Below are 17,992 nucleotides of genomic sequence, written 5' to 3' on the forward strand. Positions count from 1 at the left end.
AGCAGATGAGACAAAACAACATCTTAACTAATGGTTAGAAGTTCGCTCCTTTCCAAGATTATGCCAGATGAATGCGCTGCTCTCTCCCCATCCTCCCACTCTTCCCGGCCTATTGTCTGCCTCTGACAGGACAGGCAGGCTCCTGGAGGCCCAGAATTTGGCTGTCGAGAACACCGTATGCAGATTATCCCTTTAAATGCGGTATTTTCAACTTTGCCTCCCCCACTATCTTATTTTTGGTGTTTCCTTGTGCTTTCTAGAGTGTGGTTTTTATTTTTCTATTTGGAACATACGTGCTCCAGGAAATTCATATGCCATATTTCATATCAGAATTTGAAAGCAAGCCTGTTTGAGACTGAAAAAGTCTATATGATGTCTCAAGGAAGACAATGTTAGCTCCCCACCACGAAATGCCTGGAAAGGTTTACCTAGAAAACGGTATTCCCTGCTTCATGCGCTATGTTCCACTATGTTCCAAGTGTTTGAGCTAGGCCATGGAAGACACTTGTTACAAAGAGAGCAACTACATGCTTCTTTTGACATTATGTGTAGCTATTAAGACTGCAAACGTTATTTAACAGAACACCTATCGATGCGAACAGATTCAAAAACTTTCATAGGCTTCTTCTAATTAGTGATTCTGACAACTCTACATCATAGCAAAAGACTTAAAATAACACTGACAGACAAATTTGAGTTATGTAACTAAGATACATCTGGATAACTCATTTTAACAGTAAGGACACTGCTAACCAAGAACATTACCACGGTATAATTTTGAGAGACAGACTGCCTATTTCCACAGCTGTTGCTGCTGGTGGAGACAGCCATCATGTATTTTTAGTATGTAAAAGGCACTATATTACCTACTATACCAACATTATCTCATTAACTTTGTAAGGACCCTATGAAAAAAAAAAAAAAACATTAGCCCTGATATGAAGGACTGTCAAGATATAAAAACTCTGACCAAAGCCACAAAGAGACAGACATAGGTTATGACCCCAAATCCATAGCCTGAAACACTATGCTAGGTTAAATATATTTCATGAACTTCCTTTTGAATAAAGCCCAATGAAGAAAGATTTCAAATCAGGCAATATACAGTCAATGAGATGACAGCCATCTGGACCAGGCAGACCAAGGCTCAGATCCCTGGTCCCACTATTCTGTCTTCCAAGCGAAAAATCCCCACCCAGAGCCTCTGTCTCTGAGGTAGTAGCCGGGATTTAAACAGCTAACACTGTTCTCACAGGGCCACAGGGCACCAGACCAGGAAATTCCTAAGCTGCTCAGCAATGTAGGAGACAGGCTGTATAATCAGATTCTCTGCTCAGGCATTTGAACTGATCCAGTTCCAATCAGGAGCCCGAAGCTGAATCATGGTTATGGTAGTCTGGTTCTGTGTACAATAAAGAGAAAAGCACAGACATGGAGAAAAGAACACTGGAAGAAGGCGAGTTAGGAAAGAGGTGGTTAAAACAAAACAAAACAAAAACGATCGCAGGTGAGATAAATTTTTAAATAGAGAAATCAGACTGGGCAAGAGCATCCAAGTAGAAAACGAGTAGTTTTACTTGTCCCCTTCAAAGCCTCTCACCTTTTCTTCTCTTGGGTGTGTGATGTTTCTATTAAGTTAGGTGACTCAATACTCTTTTACCCTATTGAAAAGACAAACCTAGTCTGCTGCGTGATCTTTAATGTTGTTCTTTTTTATTATTATAGCATCTTGTGGCAGTGATTTTTAGAAATAATCTTAAGATTGAGTCCATGTAGCTCTACATTCTTGAAACAAATATTCCATTTATTTCTGAAATGTATTCTTCCAATCATAAGAGCACTCAGGATTAGGTGAAATACTTAAAGCAGACATCAAATGTTTATATCTGCTCACATCCTAAGAAAACAAAACATATTGGCATGCACACAAAAAAGGCATTTCCTTGGGTTTTTTTTTTTTCTTTTTAAAATATATTTGCAAGGTAGAGGTTGAATGGGAAATAAAAGGGGAAAATAGCTGGAAATTTCCTAAAATCAAGGATATAAATCCAGTGTACCATAGGTAAATATGTCAACCTTGGCTCCAAAAACTGCAGAGCCCATCAACCATGTGGATCCATGATGGAGACAAGTGAGCACAAAATACAAAAATGGGAGGGCAGTGGGGCAAGATAAAAGAAGTTACCCTATTCTAATTTCACTAAGCAAAACTGAAGGTTTGGAGCAGATAAATGCTCTTACCTTTTTTAAGATGGAGCTCTCTTTTCTTTATCTCGATGATTACAGTCTAGCGTGATCTATAATTACTTGTATAACATCCTTCTTTTGGCCTTAGAGGAAATCCACAGTGTACATATTTAGAGTTATGTATTTAAATATGGAGTTAAATCCCTCCCGGCAAACATTTTCCCAGGAAATGATACCAATTCTAAAGAATTGCAATTACACTTAGTTATACAAGAGACTGAATGTGCTGGAAAACTTATAACTCTACCTTCATTCCACTTTTTCGCTTCCACTTCTGATCCATTCATTTACCCAATTCATCAAATACTCTTTGAATGTTCACTCTGTGCTAAGGCAGTGCATTTTAGAGACTAGGGATAGACTAGGCAAGAATCTTTTATGAATTTTATATTCTTATATTTTATGTGCACAATATACCCCATATGTATAATCTTTTCTGACCCCCCGCTCCCCGCCCACCACCACTCCATTGCTACCAACTTAGACCAGACCACCATCATTTCACTGTTTACATATTTCAACAACTACATACTGGGTGTACTGCAGCTTCCTAATATCCATTTTCCATATAATGAAGTAATCTTTTTAAAACATAAGCCACATCCATAACACTCCCTAGGTTCAGTTCCTCCAAAATCATCCCACTGCACTTAGAACAAAATCCAAACACCTTACAGGACCCACTAGTCGTCACATAAGCCAGCTGCTGTTGACTTCTCCAATCCCTTCCTATGCTTCCCCTGCTCACTCTGTTCCAGTCACACTGGATTTCTTTCTGTTTCTTGAACCACAAAATTTATTCTATTGCTAGAGCCCTTGAATTTTATTTTCTCTCTGTCTGGGGCACTTTGCCAGATAGGTTCCTTTGTCCCATTTGGCTTTCAGATCACCTCTTCAGGGAGGTCCTCCCCGACCAGTCATCTAAATCAAGGTCCTTCCTCCAACCCTATATACTCCTACTTTATTTCCTGAATAGAACTTATTCACCACCTGAAATTATCTTCTTATATTTACCTAATTATCTCCCTACCCTGCCATGATAGACATATTCACAAGATTGTAAATTCTACCCAAGAGGACTATTGTCTTTATTATAATTCACTAAAGTACTTCCAAAGGCCAATTGTGCCAGGAGGACAGTAGGTTCTCAATAAATATTTGTTAAGCATTATTTGGCCAAAATTTTCATTCTTGATCTCATTATTATCCCCTTCACCTATCCTTCAATCAAATAAACACAATGAGCTAATTTTGGAATTGGATTCTTAAAAACTCAGTAAGTAAATTATACCTACTAAATTCCAAGTATCTAAATAGGCCAAAAGTAAAAATTTTTTTCAGCTAGTTAAGCAAAAAAAAAAGAGAGGACACAAGTCACCAACATCAGAAATGAAAAAGGAGGACATCACTATAGATCCCACTGGACACCAAACAGATAATGAAGAAACACTATGAACAACTCTACATCCACAAATTCGATAACCTAGGTGAAATGGACTAGTCCCCTGAAAGACACAATCTATCATAACTAACATGAGAATAAATAGATAATATGAATAGACCTGTCTCTATTTTAAAAATTGAAATAATAATTAATAACCTTCTGAAACAGCAAAGGCCCAGATGGATTCATTGGTGAATCTACCAAACATTTAAGGAACAAATTATACCAATTCTCTACAATTTCTTTCAGAAGATAGAAGCAAGCAGATGGAATACTTCCTGACTCATTCTGTGAGGCCAGATTTACTCTCATACCAAAACCAAACACATTATAAAAGACTACAGACCAACATGCCTCATGAACATAAGATATAAAAGTCCTCAACAAAATATGAGCGAATTGAACCCAACAATGTATAAAAAGAATTATATAACACAATCAAATGGGATTTATCCCAGGTACATGGGGCTAATTCAATATCCAAAAATTAATGTAATCCATCACATCAACAGATTAAAAGAGGGGAAAAAATCACATGATCCTATCAACATATATTTTAAAAAAGCACTTCAAAAATCTATGACCCATTTATGATAAAAAAAAAAAAACTCTCAGTAAAAAGGAAGTGAAATTTCTCAACTTGATACAGAAGATCTACAAAAAGCCTACAGCTAACTTCATAAATGGTGAGTGACTTGAAGTTTTCCCACTAAGATCAGTAACAAGGCCAGGATTTCCCTTCTCACCACTCCTTTTCAACACTGTACTGAAAGTCCTAGCTAATGCAACACAAGGAAAGGAAATAAAAGATGTAAAGATTGGGATGGAAGAAATAAAACTTTGTTTGCAAATTATATCACATGACATTCTGAAAAGGCAAAACTGAAGACAGTAAAAAAGATGGGTGACTGCCAATGAGGTAAGGAGAGTGAGGGGTGGATAGGTGGGGTACAGAAGATTCTTGTAGCAGTGAAAATACTGTATATGATACCACAGTGATGGATACATGTCATTATACATTTGTCCAAACCCATAGAATGCACAACCAAGAGGGAACCCTAACATACACCAAGAACTTTGGCTGATAATGATGTGTCAATGTGGGCTCGTCAGATGTAACAATATCCTACTTTGGTGGAGGGAACGTTGATAATGGAGGAGACTATGCATGTGTAGGGATGGGGCCAGATGGGAAATCGCAGTACGTTCTGCTCAATTTTGGTCTGAACCTAAAATTGCTTTAAAAAAAGATATAAGTCTACTAAAAAAATATTTCAATCTTATACTTACTATAGTTTGTGTAGTTTGAGGAAGATAGAACCTTATTTGCTTTGCTTTAATTAGGAAAGCATAACATTGTATGGAGAAAAATTAGAAATTAACAACAGAAGGATAGTGCAGGAATAGATCTCAAAGGCTTAAGATGATATCCTGATGAAAAGGTCTGCCTGGAAAACTGACCTTCGATTTGCCCAAGCTGCAAACTCAGACACGTGCTGGTATCATCACAGTTTCTTGCTATTGCTAAGTAGAGAGAAATGTATTCAAGGGTCTCCAGAATAGTAAAAATGGGCTAGGAATATAATTATAAAGACAAAAAATGAATCTGAGACCATGAGGTAAGAAGCATTTCAAAGAACTACCAAGGATTCTTCCCAGAGCAAATAGTGTAAACGGCAGATATATGTTCTCAAGAAGACATGTAGATCAGGGGAAGTCATGTTCAGCACTGTGCAAACATATCCCTAAGAGAGATTACCACAGCCATTGTCATTAAGAAACCTACCATCTTTTTCTATAAAGACCATGGTTCCTCAAATTATGTCATTGACCTTTTGTCACTGATCTTTTGTGAATCCCATCCAGACAGCCAAAAACATATTCACTTTGAAATATTCAAAAACATTTTGTGTGTGCGTAAGTTTTTATTTTAATTCTGGTCAACAAAAATATGGAACGTTTCATGAATTTATGCGCCATCCCTGTGCAGGGATCATACTAATCTTCTCTGTATTGTTCCAAGTTTAGTATATGTGCTGCTGAAGCACTCACTCTGAATTTTAAAAGCACTCTTCTAAAAATATGTTTGGTTGCAGAAGAAATTAAGTTAAATTACTCTTAAAATGGACTGTTTGCAAATAGCCAACAGTGAAAGTACTACATTACACAAACCGCATGGTCTAGTCAAAGAGGTACTCAGGACCTGCATATATTTACTAGGAAAAAAAGATGTGAAAGTGAACCAACTAGGCAGTTAACTTAAGGAGCTAGCAAAGGTCAAACAAAATAATTCTAAATAAAATTAAAAGAAAACTCGTAAAAATAAAGCAAAATTTAATTAACTGGGTAATAAAAATAATATGCAATCAATAATGCCAAAGACTTTTTTAAAGTAATAGAAAAAATAAACTTCAGGAAAATTCCGATCACACAAGTAACAAAAAGAAACGAAACATAACTATTAGAGAGGACCAGCTAAAGTGGTCATCACATAAAGACAGGATAATTTATCTAGAAACAAAACAACTTCTAACTGTAAGGTAGGGAGACTAGTGTAAGACAAACATGTAATTAAAAACCTTCTATTTCCACAACAGCAATAATAATTATTTTAAAAATGGAATAAAAGGATTCCATTCACAAATGCAAGAAAAATTATAAAAGGTCTAAGAACAAACTCAATAAGATATATGCTATAGTTATAAGAAAAACACTGTACTTAAAATCATAAAATGACCTGAATGGAGAAATATACCATGTTCATAGATGAAATGTCTCGATGATTTAAAGATAGCAAATTAATCTAAAAAGTTCAAGAAAATTTTAATCAAAATCCAAATGTGATTTTTTAAATTAAACTTGAAAATCAAATCCAAAAATTTACCTGGAAGATCATGCAAAGGAGAGTAATCTTCTACTGAATAATAAAGCATGCTATAAAGGGAGGATCTAACTCCTCTGCCATCAAAGCAGAAGATAAAACATCAGTAAAAGACTAGAGACCTGCAGAAATAAGCCTAGAGAGAGAGAGACATAGATTCATGATTTATCCTATTGTAAATATTTATCCCTATTTTGGGATCACTTCTCAAATTATAGTTCAAAAAATGGGATCCCTGGGAAATCCAGGGACCGAATTAAGTAATGGAGATACAAAGAGCAAGCGCTCTTCACCTTGACAGGCATACTACAGAAACCCTTTAGTTCCTCCTTTGCTTCCCATTTCCACTGCCACCCCAGCTACTCTAAAAGTTTCCCACTCTTCCAATTTCCTGTGTCCCCTTATATGTGTCTACCCCACATTCTGAAGTAGACATGATTTTTCTAAAGTATTGTTTTCATTATATGAGTACGCTGACCAGAAACAATCATCCACGATCTACTGAAATAAACTAACGACCAGCCCAGCATTCAACATCATCCAAATTTCTTTTCCATCCCTCTTTCTTACGGCCCCCCTCTCTGTGTGCAGACCCTCCCACCTGCATCACAGATTACTTAGATGTGACCTTCTCTGTTTTGAACGCCTGCTCTCCTTTAAATCCCTCGAGTACCTTCTATCTCTCTGTGGCACTTACTTTGCTTTCTTTTGTTAAATAAGTCTTATTCCTCCCACTCTCCCCATCAGATGTTAAAATTTTTAGGCCAGAAGTTTTATCTTCTTCATCTGTGTCTTCCTGGTAGGACACGGTCATGAGTACGTGTTAGGTAGTCAATAAAATAAGGCTAAATTGAATCGACTTCAGTATCCAACGTTTTTTTAATTATCCTCTTGCTTCCTAAAGAGACATGCCACATCATTTCTACAGCAACATCTGAAGTAGCTAACTCAAATAACGTAGCATCCATCCTGTCTGCACTCAGATTGTGTAAAAATTTTGGTAATGTTTACTAACTCTTAAAATCTGGTTCATTTATGTCCCATTCTTGAGATGTCATGCATGCTCTAGTATGCCTGTCTCTTCACTAAAAATTCTTTTAAGTCAACATGATGCCCAGATTGATTCTGACTGGCCTTTTACTTGACCATTTATTCACATAAATTGAGCGTTAGTCTTATTAGTGGTTATTCAGCTTTTCAGCATCCAGGGTGTGGTCACTCCATACCCTTTATGTAAGCATACATAAAATCATCTCCACATTGTCAGCATAAAGTAAATAGAGACATACATGTGAGTCTTTATCACAGAGGCATAAGTACCAGGCCAAGTAACCTCTCACAAAAGAAGGAAACGATACAGTGTAAAACCGAGCTGAGAGGACTATTCCACTGACCCCATGACCTCTTTTCCCACTGTGCTTTGTGGAAAGACTCTGTGAGGAATCTGGATAGCTCTGGAACTCTGGAACTCCCAAAGCAGAAAGGCAGTAGGATGCAATTAACACCCTGCATTTTTTTATTAGCTCACACCACAGGGAAGAGATGTCTAAAAAGCCACTTAAATTCAGTATAAAATTCTAGCAACCACAATTGTAATTGCCTAACTGCAAAATATTTCTCTCATTGTCAAAATAAAAAGAAGGCTGTAATGCACGCTGTCTGCTTGTTTCAGGACGCAGTAACCTATAAGAATCTTTTCTAGGATACAAGCCTCATTCTCCAGCAAATGCATCTTGAGACTGCGACTTAATCTAAAATCTTAACTCCTGTTTTGGACTGTGTTGACATTCCAATCCCTGTCATAAAAACACCCTGAACAATATTTCAGACACAGGAACTTCAGGGCTTTTCCTTTTTTAATTGGCAGCTAAAAAGAATAATTTTTAGAAGCCACAGAAGTGAAAAGCTACCTTATTCTCCAACACACACGTTAAAAAAAAAAAGCATAATATGCAGACTGATTACTCAACAGCAAATCATCACAGACGCAAAAAAAGACCTGGTCTCTGTTTCCATAGCAATGACTTTATGTGGTTTAACTCTTCTGGGAATTTAACCAAATCCCCAGCAGCAGGGGAAGATCATCAGCAAAAATTTTGTAACATATGGCAACTGCCAACACATCGGTGAGGGAAAAATACTTTTATTTTCTCCTCCTTTCTACTGAGAGGAATACCTTCATGTCAAGCAGTCTGAGGAAGCACAGAGATTTTGTCAGTCAATCTGCACTTAACTCAAAATTTAAAAATACCAGGTTTCTTCTTCCTTAGACTAAAAGAGACATTGGTCCCCAGCCAGCTCTGCAGCCCCTGCACTCCCAGAATGACATGGACAAGAGCTGCATGCAACTTCTCATGACTCACAGGTTATTCGTCCTAAAGAAAAACTTAATCCGCAGGGTCATCTCATAGCAAAGAATGCAAATGGAATTTTATTCTCTATTTTGCTTTTAAAGCCATCCTCATTTGGGGGTGGTGTGTGTGTGTGTGTGTGCATGTGTGCGTGTGTGCATGAAAGAGAGAGAGAGAGAGAGCACACGTGCACGTGTGCATACATGACAGGTTTTAGTTCTACGCATGGCCCCATGAGTAAAGTAAGAGTTTTCACCTAGAAAATAATAGATGTGCTACTTTGCATGATTTTCTTTAGTTCAAGCAGCCTTGTATCTGGAAGCCTCTGCCAAGTATCAAGTTAGAGGCCATCCAGTTCAAGATACTTAAATCCTCTCTTCAGCATATCTTTGTAAGAAGAAAAATTGTGATCAATAGGTGATATGCAATTAAAACCCAATGAAAATGGTTGTCTCAGAATGAGGAAAAACCTCCAAAGACAAGGAATGCACTACTTTCCAAGAAACCCATTCAATCTTGAACTGTTTTCAACATAAAAAAGAAGCTTATTTTTTTATTTTTTTTTTTAGAGAGGGGGCACACGTGCATGCAAGCTGGGTTGGGGCTGGGGAGGAAGAGGAGCAGAGAGAGAGAGAGAGAGAGAGAGAGAGAGAGAATCTTAAGCAGGCTCCACACTCTGCAGAGAGTGCCACGCGGGCTTGATCCCATGACTCTGGATCATGATCTGAGCTAAAATCAAGACTCTCAACCAACTGAGTCACCCAGGTGCCCCAATTAAAAAGAAGTTTCTTATGCTGCATTTCAAACTACCTCCTTTTTACTTGCGCCACTAGCCGCACAATCTGCATCGGTTTTCACTTCCAAGGAGACAGAGGTTACGCCCAACATTTCTTCTACACAACAGCACCTCTGAAACCAGAGGCCAGCTTGTGTCTACTGTTTCCATTCTTCAGAGTTCACTTGTGACTCCCCCTATACTCCTCATTGTTGTTTCCATTCTCCTCCTTGTCCCACTGCCTTCGCCTATAGACATAGGCGTAATTTCATAGGAGTAAGACATAGGAGTCATTTCACCAATTACTTCATTCACTCCACGTTTTCAAATGTAAAGTAGATCACAGGCCTAAAATTAGGGGTATTAAGCAAAAAAGGCCATGAGTAGCCAGGCAGGTAACTCAACTGCGTGAAGTATTTGGATAAGGCCACAGGCAGTGGTGACAACCGTGGTGACTTGGCGAGTGGAGTCCCCAGCCTGAGCATTCCAATTTGTATATTTCAAAATACTGTGTACACATACACACACAACTGGGCCTGAAATTGTGATACTTGGCTCAAATTACCCTGACACCAAACATTAAATTAATAGGGTATTATCTGGAGATTTGAGGACTGAAAGAAACTTTCCCTGATCAGGCTAGGGAAGAGGGGAGAGCAGCCATCTGTGTTTTCGGGCCAATCTAGAAATGTTATCCTGAGAATTTCACTGGTCAACTTTTTCTCACTAGTACACTGAAAAAAATACAAACCAAACTCAACATTCTCTCATTGCTCAGTATCTTTTGATCAGGTAAGCTTGTTTTATACCTGAATAAATAAATAAGGTACAGACTATCCAAAAAGATGCATCATGATTGAAAACAAAACAAACAAACAAAAAAAGCGTGTCTGAACAAAAGATAAAGACCAATTATCACAGAGTATTAAGGAAGTTCACATTATAGGGACGCCTGGGTGGCTCAGTGGTCTCAGTCGGTTAAGCATCTGACTTCGGCTCAGGTCATGATCTCACGGTTTGTGAGTTCAAGGCCCACGTCGGGCTCTGTGCTGAGCGTTCAGAGCCTGGAACCTACTTCAGATTCTGTGTCTCCCTCCTTCTCTGCCCCTCCCCTGCTTGCATTCTGTATCTCTCTCTCTCTCAAAAATAAAATAACCATTAAAAAATTTTTTTAAAAAAGAAAGTTTGCATTATTAATTTCTACACTCCATTAACTCTTCCCTTTGCTAAGACTTAAATTATTTTATTTCAAAAGCATAAACTGTGCTCACCTTTGTGTTTGAAAGTTCTAGTGCTGCCTTCCAAAGTGCATGAAAGTTGTCTGTCTTCCTTTCAACCACACGGGCACCTTCAGAAGCCAACCAGCAAGGACCCAGACCTTGACTGTGGTCATGGTCCAGGGAAGGTGATGGCTCTCCATTTGTTTGGAGCCACAAAGACAATGTTATAAGTATCAATTTACAAAATCCTGATCTAATCACCACAGGCTCCAGAGCATAGGACATGGGACCAAAAAGGAGTCAAGAGTTTCCTCAGATTGGTGGGAAATCGCATGTCTCATACCTGTAAGCATTTGGCCAGTAACACTTACAGTGGATGATTAATGGCCTTGAAGCTGGAATCTTCCACATACACTCTTTTTCAGAAGTAACCCCTGCGCTTAGCCCCACCTGACTGTTTAATTATTGAATTATCATTCATGCCTTTAAATGTTCTTTTTACGAATTAACCTTCGAGTTCCACATCTATACACAAATATTCGCTCTCTAGAGAAGAGTAAACAACGTCTTGGTTTACCTCTGTCCGCCATCTTTGATCCAGTGGGCTTGTCTGGGACAGTAAGATGGTCCAGGTTGCTACTCAATGAAGAAGCGTCATCACTAGACAAAGAGTTCAAAAATTCACTTTCTGATGTGGCACAGCTGTTTTCCAGGGCTTTGCGACTGTTTGCTTCTGAGGGTGCAGGTGAGTGAACATTTACGGCAAGTGTTATAGACTGTCCCTCATCGTCAGCAGCAGCAGAACTATTAACTATGTCGATCCAGGACTGTCTTTCTCTAGATAAGGAGGAGGCCAAACTGCTGTGTGTCTTTTCTGTATTTTCCAAGGAAGAAGAAGAACGTGACGTGTCACTCAGTTTGGGTGAAGATGAAGATGCCTGCTGTGTAGCCTATTTCACAAATAAAACCAAAAGTGAATAAAATAAATCATGATTCAACCAGCACTCTCTACTCTCCATTCTCAGTGAAGGTACCCCAGTGTGTCAAAAACAAATTATTAGTAACAAATCATCTTAAAAAACCATTCACACGTTTTGGGTTTTTTTTTTTTTGTTTGTTTTGTTTTTTTCATTTGTCTTACCAACTATGATTCAGAATAAAAGCTTTTTTGTTCTTGTATTTAAAACCCCCCTTTCTGATACAGGAGTGCTGATGCATAGGGGCACTTGTACCCCAATGTTTATAGCAGCACTTTCAACAATAGCCAAATTATGGAAAGAGCCTAAATGTCCATCAACTGATGAATGGATAAAGGAATTGTGGTTTATATACACAATGGAATACTACGCGGCAATGAGAAAGAATGAAATATGGCCTTTTGCAGCAACGTGGATGGAACTGGAGAGCGTTATGCTAAGTGAAATAAGTCATACAGAGAAAGACAGGTACCATATGTTTTCACTCTTATGTGGATCCTAAGAAACTTACCAGAAGACGATGGGGAGGGGAAGGAAAAAAAATAAAAGAGGTTAGAGAGGGAGGGAGCCAAACCATAGGAGACTCTTAAAAACTGAGAATAAACTGAGGGTTGATGGGGGGTGGGAGGGAGGGGAAAGTGGGTGATGGGTACTGAGGAGGGCACCTATTGGGATGAGCACTGGGTGTTGTATGGAAACCAATCTGATAATAAATTTCATATTAATAAAAAAATTAAAATAACCCCCCCTTTTTTATTCAAACAGCTGAAGACACCACATTTAACTTTATATCTCAGTGATACAGAAATAGCTGCGTTGACCTTGCACAAGACATTCATTCTCAGACTTCATGTGAGGATTATTAGTACAATCCCTTTTTGTTCTGTTTGAGTTAAGTTTGCTATAAGGGAAAAATTACAATTTTTAAGCATTGTCATTATTTAATTTGAAGACTCTTTAACAGATCACAGCAAAGTTCATTATGGAACTGTTACAAAGACTTGATAAAATACACTGACAGATAATTCATCTTTTGTATTCTGTATTTCCATTAGTTGCCAAAAGGAGTGGGGTTAAGGTTAAATTTTTTTAATTTTTTTTTTTTTTAAATTTTTTTTTTCAACATTTATTTATTTTTGGGACAGAGAGAGACAGAGCATGAACGGGGGAGGGGCAGAGAGAGAGGGAGACACAGAATCGGAAACAGGCTCCAGGCTCTGAGCCATCAGCCCAGAGCCTGACGCGGGGCTCGAACTCACAGACCGCGAGATCGTGACCTGGCTAAAGTCGGACGCTTAACCGACTGCGCCACCCAGGCGCCCCCAATTTTTTTAATCTTGATTTATTTTTGAGAGATAGCGTGTGAGCAGGGAGGAGCAGAGAGAGAGGGAGATACAGAATCTGAAGCAGGCTCCAGGCTCTGAGCTGTCAGCACAGAGCCTGACATGGGGCTTGAACTCACGAACTGTGAGATCATGACCTGAGCTGAAGTCAGATGCTTAACCAACTGAGCCACCCAGGCGCCCCAAGATTAAATTTAAATTTAAATTCCATTCTACTACTTATGGACCTACAGCCCATGTTTAACTAACATGCTGGGGGTTCAGTTGTATGCTGTAATGTCTTCTTAAAGAAGATATTAAAAAAACTAAACTAGTTTAAAAAAGAATCGAAAGAAAAATGTATGATATTTATATCCATGTGACAAGAACCAAGAACTATGATGCCATTTTCCAAAACCGATTTGTAGAACTCTGAATTCTCTGTTTTAGGATCTGAAAGATCTCCATGACACAATTTACCCTATCTTCAATGCTCCCTAGAAATGTAAAAAGCCTCTTTGGGGAATTCTTTGAAATATTGAAGGATATTTTGAGCAAAGAGTAGATTGTAATCTATCACTGTATTCTCACTGATTGAGCAACAAGTCTTGACAAAGGTAATTAAGAAAAAGAATTCACAGAAAGAAAAGTTTCAGCAAAAGCAGACGCCAGACAGGAAGCAAAATACTGAGTGAAGACCATGGATGTAGACAAAGTACATATATTTAAGCCCTCCAATATCATGGAGAATCACATTCTTTAGTACATGCCCAGCAACCACTCATGACTACATAGATGAAATCATGTTAACTCACTAGCTCTTTAATAATTTAAAACCTTTAATAAACTTTCACCAAAAAAGACAAGAATCCATTTGCAAGCTCTTCATTCATTAAAAAGAAACCAAAAACTGTACCTAGACTATGAGAAGTGGGTTGATGATATAGGATCTTCTGAAAGCAGATCCTAACACACAATGCAAGAGTGAATAACATTCTTTGGCAAAATGCTCATCTGTCCACGGAGAAAACATCAACGCAGCATCGCCAATCACTGCGTTGCAAAGGACTCCACTTATTCTGAGATTTTATCCTTGATTCATTTTGATGGTAAAATATATGCCTTCCTTTTTGGAAAATGGTGATGGTAGATATTAGTTTTGTCTTTTTTAAGTTTTTTTTTTAATGTCCTACATAGCTAAATAAAGATCTGGCAACCATATGTTGTTCCTTCCTTTTTAATTTTATTGTTCAATAAAATCCAAAAATCTAGACAACAGAGACAACAGTGCTCTATGGGTCACACTGTATCTCCAATGGCAGATGAGACAGAAAAGCCATCTTATAGTTCAGTTTTATTATGTCATCCTGTGGGATACTGTGTCAATCTCAAGCATTCAAAAGTCCAAAGAAGTGGTAGGAAAAAAAATTGCTAGTGAGAAGAAGCCAGAGAACAAACTAGGATTTTCTCCCCCAAATCTCAGAATCATTGCAACTAACTCAGAATGGTTGATTTTGTTCCCAACCAGTATGTTCCCAAGAACATATTGGGGACATTTTGCAGATTCTAAACTCTGTGTTCTGATGGGAACAGCCAGTATTTACCCAACGTGTGCCCAATTTGCTGAATACTAGACATACGTTGTCAAACAATCGATAGATCCACTTTTTAGTAGCATGACATTAAAATAGCCAGTTGAGATACTAACTCACCACGTACATCTTATTAACAATGTATTTGCACAGACATAAAACTTTCCATTCAAGAATGTGTCAGTGAGTTGGGGAATCGGTTGCCTTAAATCACGGAGACGATTTAACAACTAAGAGATCAAAGATTTGCAATTCACTAAATAAAACCTTAGTTATCTAGAGGAGAGAGTGCACACCGCCACCCCCCAAGCTGTCGAATAAATGCCAAGACTGGTTTACTCATTAGAATGAGCTACAAAATACATATTAACAAAAATACCATTCAGGCCCAGTCCTGACACGTTCCCCTATTGTGAGCTATTTTAGTAAAACTTGGCTTTGCTGGAATCAGCCTCCTTTTCTGAAAAGAGAGCATGTGCAAGCTTTTCCTGTTGCCCTTGTGGATACTACTGTAATTTGATTATAGCAAATGGGCTGTTTAAGCAAAAGCCTGCACACATCACTGCTGTGGCACTTTCCACAAACTTTTTTGGACCTCAAGGAAAGGTCCTTGAGGACCAAGGAAAGACATGTTCATTGAGCATCAGAAACTTTGGGGAAGTATATTCCTTTTTGAGGTACTACTCCTAACACATACAACTCAAATGCTTTCAATCCACTGTCTTTGCTCTTGCTCCATGTAACAACTACAAAATTGATTTTTAAAGGGAAAAAAGAGTGAGCAAGGGGAAAAAAGGAAGAACAAGAGAGAAGGGAAAAGAAAACGAGAAAAAAAACGATGTGTATCAGGTCAGAACGAGTTTTTATCAGAAGAGAGATGAACAAAATATGAATCAACGTGAACCTGGAATGCTGTGACAGAGAAAGGAACATGAAAATGTACTTTATAAATAGATACTGTGGTGCTACATCATGCTTCAGTATTTCTACCATTCTGTAGGAACCAAAAGCCACAAGTCAAACAGAGAACATTTAGCTCAGTGCCTTCTATGAACCATCCATGTCCTATACTCATAAAACTTCTCACAGCAAATCAAATGAAGGTAGAAAGAAACGACAGTCTCTCCTCTTCACCCCACCTCTGTGTGATGAACACGAGCCCATCCTTCAGTATCAGTTCAAGGACTGGCTCCACATCCTTCGGTGGCCTCAGGGCAAGATGGCTACCTCTGCCTGGTGCTCCCGGGCTTGCTTCTGTCACACCAGGCGGAATGTCAGTTTATTTGTCAACTCATACCGTAATCGCCGATTGACTTGTTCATCTTTTTTTTTTGGTGAGTTACTTGAGAATAGGCTGTTTTGTAGTTATTTTTGCATCTCTGTGTTTTACATCTATACCTGACCCACAGTTGCTAACAAATTAATACCATTACAAAGTGGTCTAGAAGAAAAACAGCCCAGAACAGTTCAGTCTCTTTCTGAGGAGCACCCTGAAATTCTCTGCAGAATTGCTACAAAGGATTTACCTTAATCCCAGGATCTATGGTGACTGTTACTGACTGCACTGCAAACACCCCCACAAGATGTTCTCATAATCTTAAACAAAATTATTGTGTTATCTATTAGAGGTTAATAATTGCATGGTGGTTCACCCATTTCAGAACATTTGGGTTTTAAATATTTTACTTTTAATGAGAAAATTAAAGACATTTTAAAAATCTAAGTTTTAATGAAGAGACTATATATAACTAAATTAAAAAGTCAATACTGCTTTTTCTCATATTCTTCACAAATTTGCGCATCATCCTTGCACAGGGGCCATGCTAATCTTCTCTGTACCATTCCTATTTTATGATATGTGCTGCCGAAGCCAGCACACTTTTTCCCATTTTCTGTAGATTATTTTTATTTAAATTCCAGTTAGTTAACATACATTGTAATATTAGCTTCAGGTGTAGAATTCAGTGATTCAATACTTACATAGTTTTATTTATCAAAGAAGCTTAGTTCAAATGCTCATCAGCTCTACAATATTTTTCTTTGAATTGTTTAAAAACACAAATTTGACATAGGGAAAAATAGTCTGAGACAGCCACCAAAAGCCTGTAATTAGGAAGACGTGAGTCAGCCTATAAATTTTAAGCAACATTAGTCAAAGTATATTTGAAAAAAAAAGAAAGAAAATACAGCAATTACTTAGGACTAAACATAACAAAATCAAGTGAGAAAAAAAAGAATGTATACAGGGTTTCTTTTCTTTTATTGGCCACATGAATAAAAACAGATCAGTCAAGGGGCGCCTGGGTGGCGCAGTCGGTTAAGCGTCCGACTTCAGCCAGGTCACGATCTCGCGGTCCGTGAGTTCGAGCCCCGCGTCGGGCTCTGGGCTGATGGCTCAGAGCCTGGAGCCTGTTTCCGATTCTGTGTCTCCCTCTCTCTCTGCCCCTCCCCCGTTCATGCTCTGTCTCTCTCTGTCCCAAAAATAAATAAACGTTGAAAAAAAAAAAATTAAAAAAAAAAAAAAAACAGATCAGTCAATTGCTGCTAAACCCTAGGAAGTATTGTTTGTATTTCTACCGTATCCTAGCAGGAAGCATTTCTCTGAAAGCTCAAAGACATTGCAGAGCACACCCCCCCCCCCATCCTCCGGCCTCCCACATGACCTTGGGCCATGAGGTGACAGAGGACCTGCTCCTCACTCCAATCCCTGCCATCCAAGTGACCTTGCAGAGGACACTTTATCTCTCCGTCCTATTCCTTTGACTTCCTCCTCCCACCATTACCCACCCCCCTCTCTATCCCAGGCCATCTTCCAAACAATTAGAGTGTTTCTCAAACATAAAATAGATCACAATATTCCCCTGCTGAGAATCCTCTAAGAACTGCCCATCACAAGTAGAAAAATAGCCACAGTCTTCATTATGGCTGAGAAGGCCTATGTGGACTCCCTATCTACCCTGCCCCCCAGCTACATCTCCTTTCACCTCCCCGTCCAGTCCCATCAACTTTCTTTCTATCCCTTGAGAACAGGTGCCTTCTGCCTGAGAGGCCCTCTCTGTGGACTTCTGGTTGGCTGCTTCCTTCTCACCATTTTGGTGTCAGTTCAAACATCAGCAGGCTTTTCCCTGATTGTCACAGGCAAAGCAATGCCCTCCCAACTTGACTCCAGTCACTCCCTAACAC

The 17,992-nt window shown here is 38.6% G+C and overlaps 1 protein-coding gene and 2 non-coding genes across 10 annotated transcripts in view; all 3 read right to left on the reverse strand.

Annotated features, from left to right (window-relative positions):
• Positions 1-17,992, reverse strand: part of IPCEF1 (interaction protein for cytohesin exchange factors 1) — a 184,795-nt gene that overhangs the window by 19,554 nt on the left and 147,249 nt on the right. For all 8 annotated transcript variants that reach the window (XM_086708183.1, XM_086708181.1, XM_025925304.2 and 5 more), the window contains one exon: positions 11,496-11,868. In XM_086708183.1, the coding sequence (XP_086564309.1) occupies positions 11,496-11,868 (373 nt within the window). The remainder of the gene's footprint in view (positions 1-11,495; positions 11,869-17,992) is intronic.
• On the reverse strand, positions 5,637-5,739 carry LOC112863056 (U6 spliceosomal RNA). Its single transcript, XR_003223873.1, has one exon. It is a non-coding gene; the product is annotated as a U6 spliceosomal RNA (small nuclear RNA).
• LOC112862952 (U6 spliceosomal RNA) lies at positions 16,580-16,686 on the reverse strand. Its single transcript, XR_003223813.1, has one exon. It is a non-coding gene; the product is annotated as a U6 spliceosomal RNA (small nuclear RNA).

Source organism: Puma concolor, chromosome B2 (assembly GCF_028749965.1).
Source record: "Puma concolor isolate L17-30 chromosome B2, mPumCon1.1.hap2, whole genome shotgun sequence".
NCBI classification, from domain to species: Eukaryota; Metazoa; Chordata; class Mammalia; order Carnivora; family Felidae; genus Puma; species Puma concolor.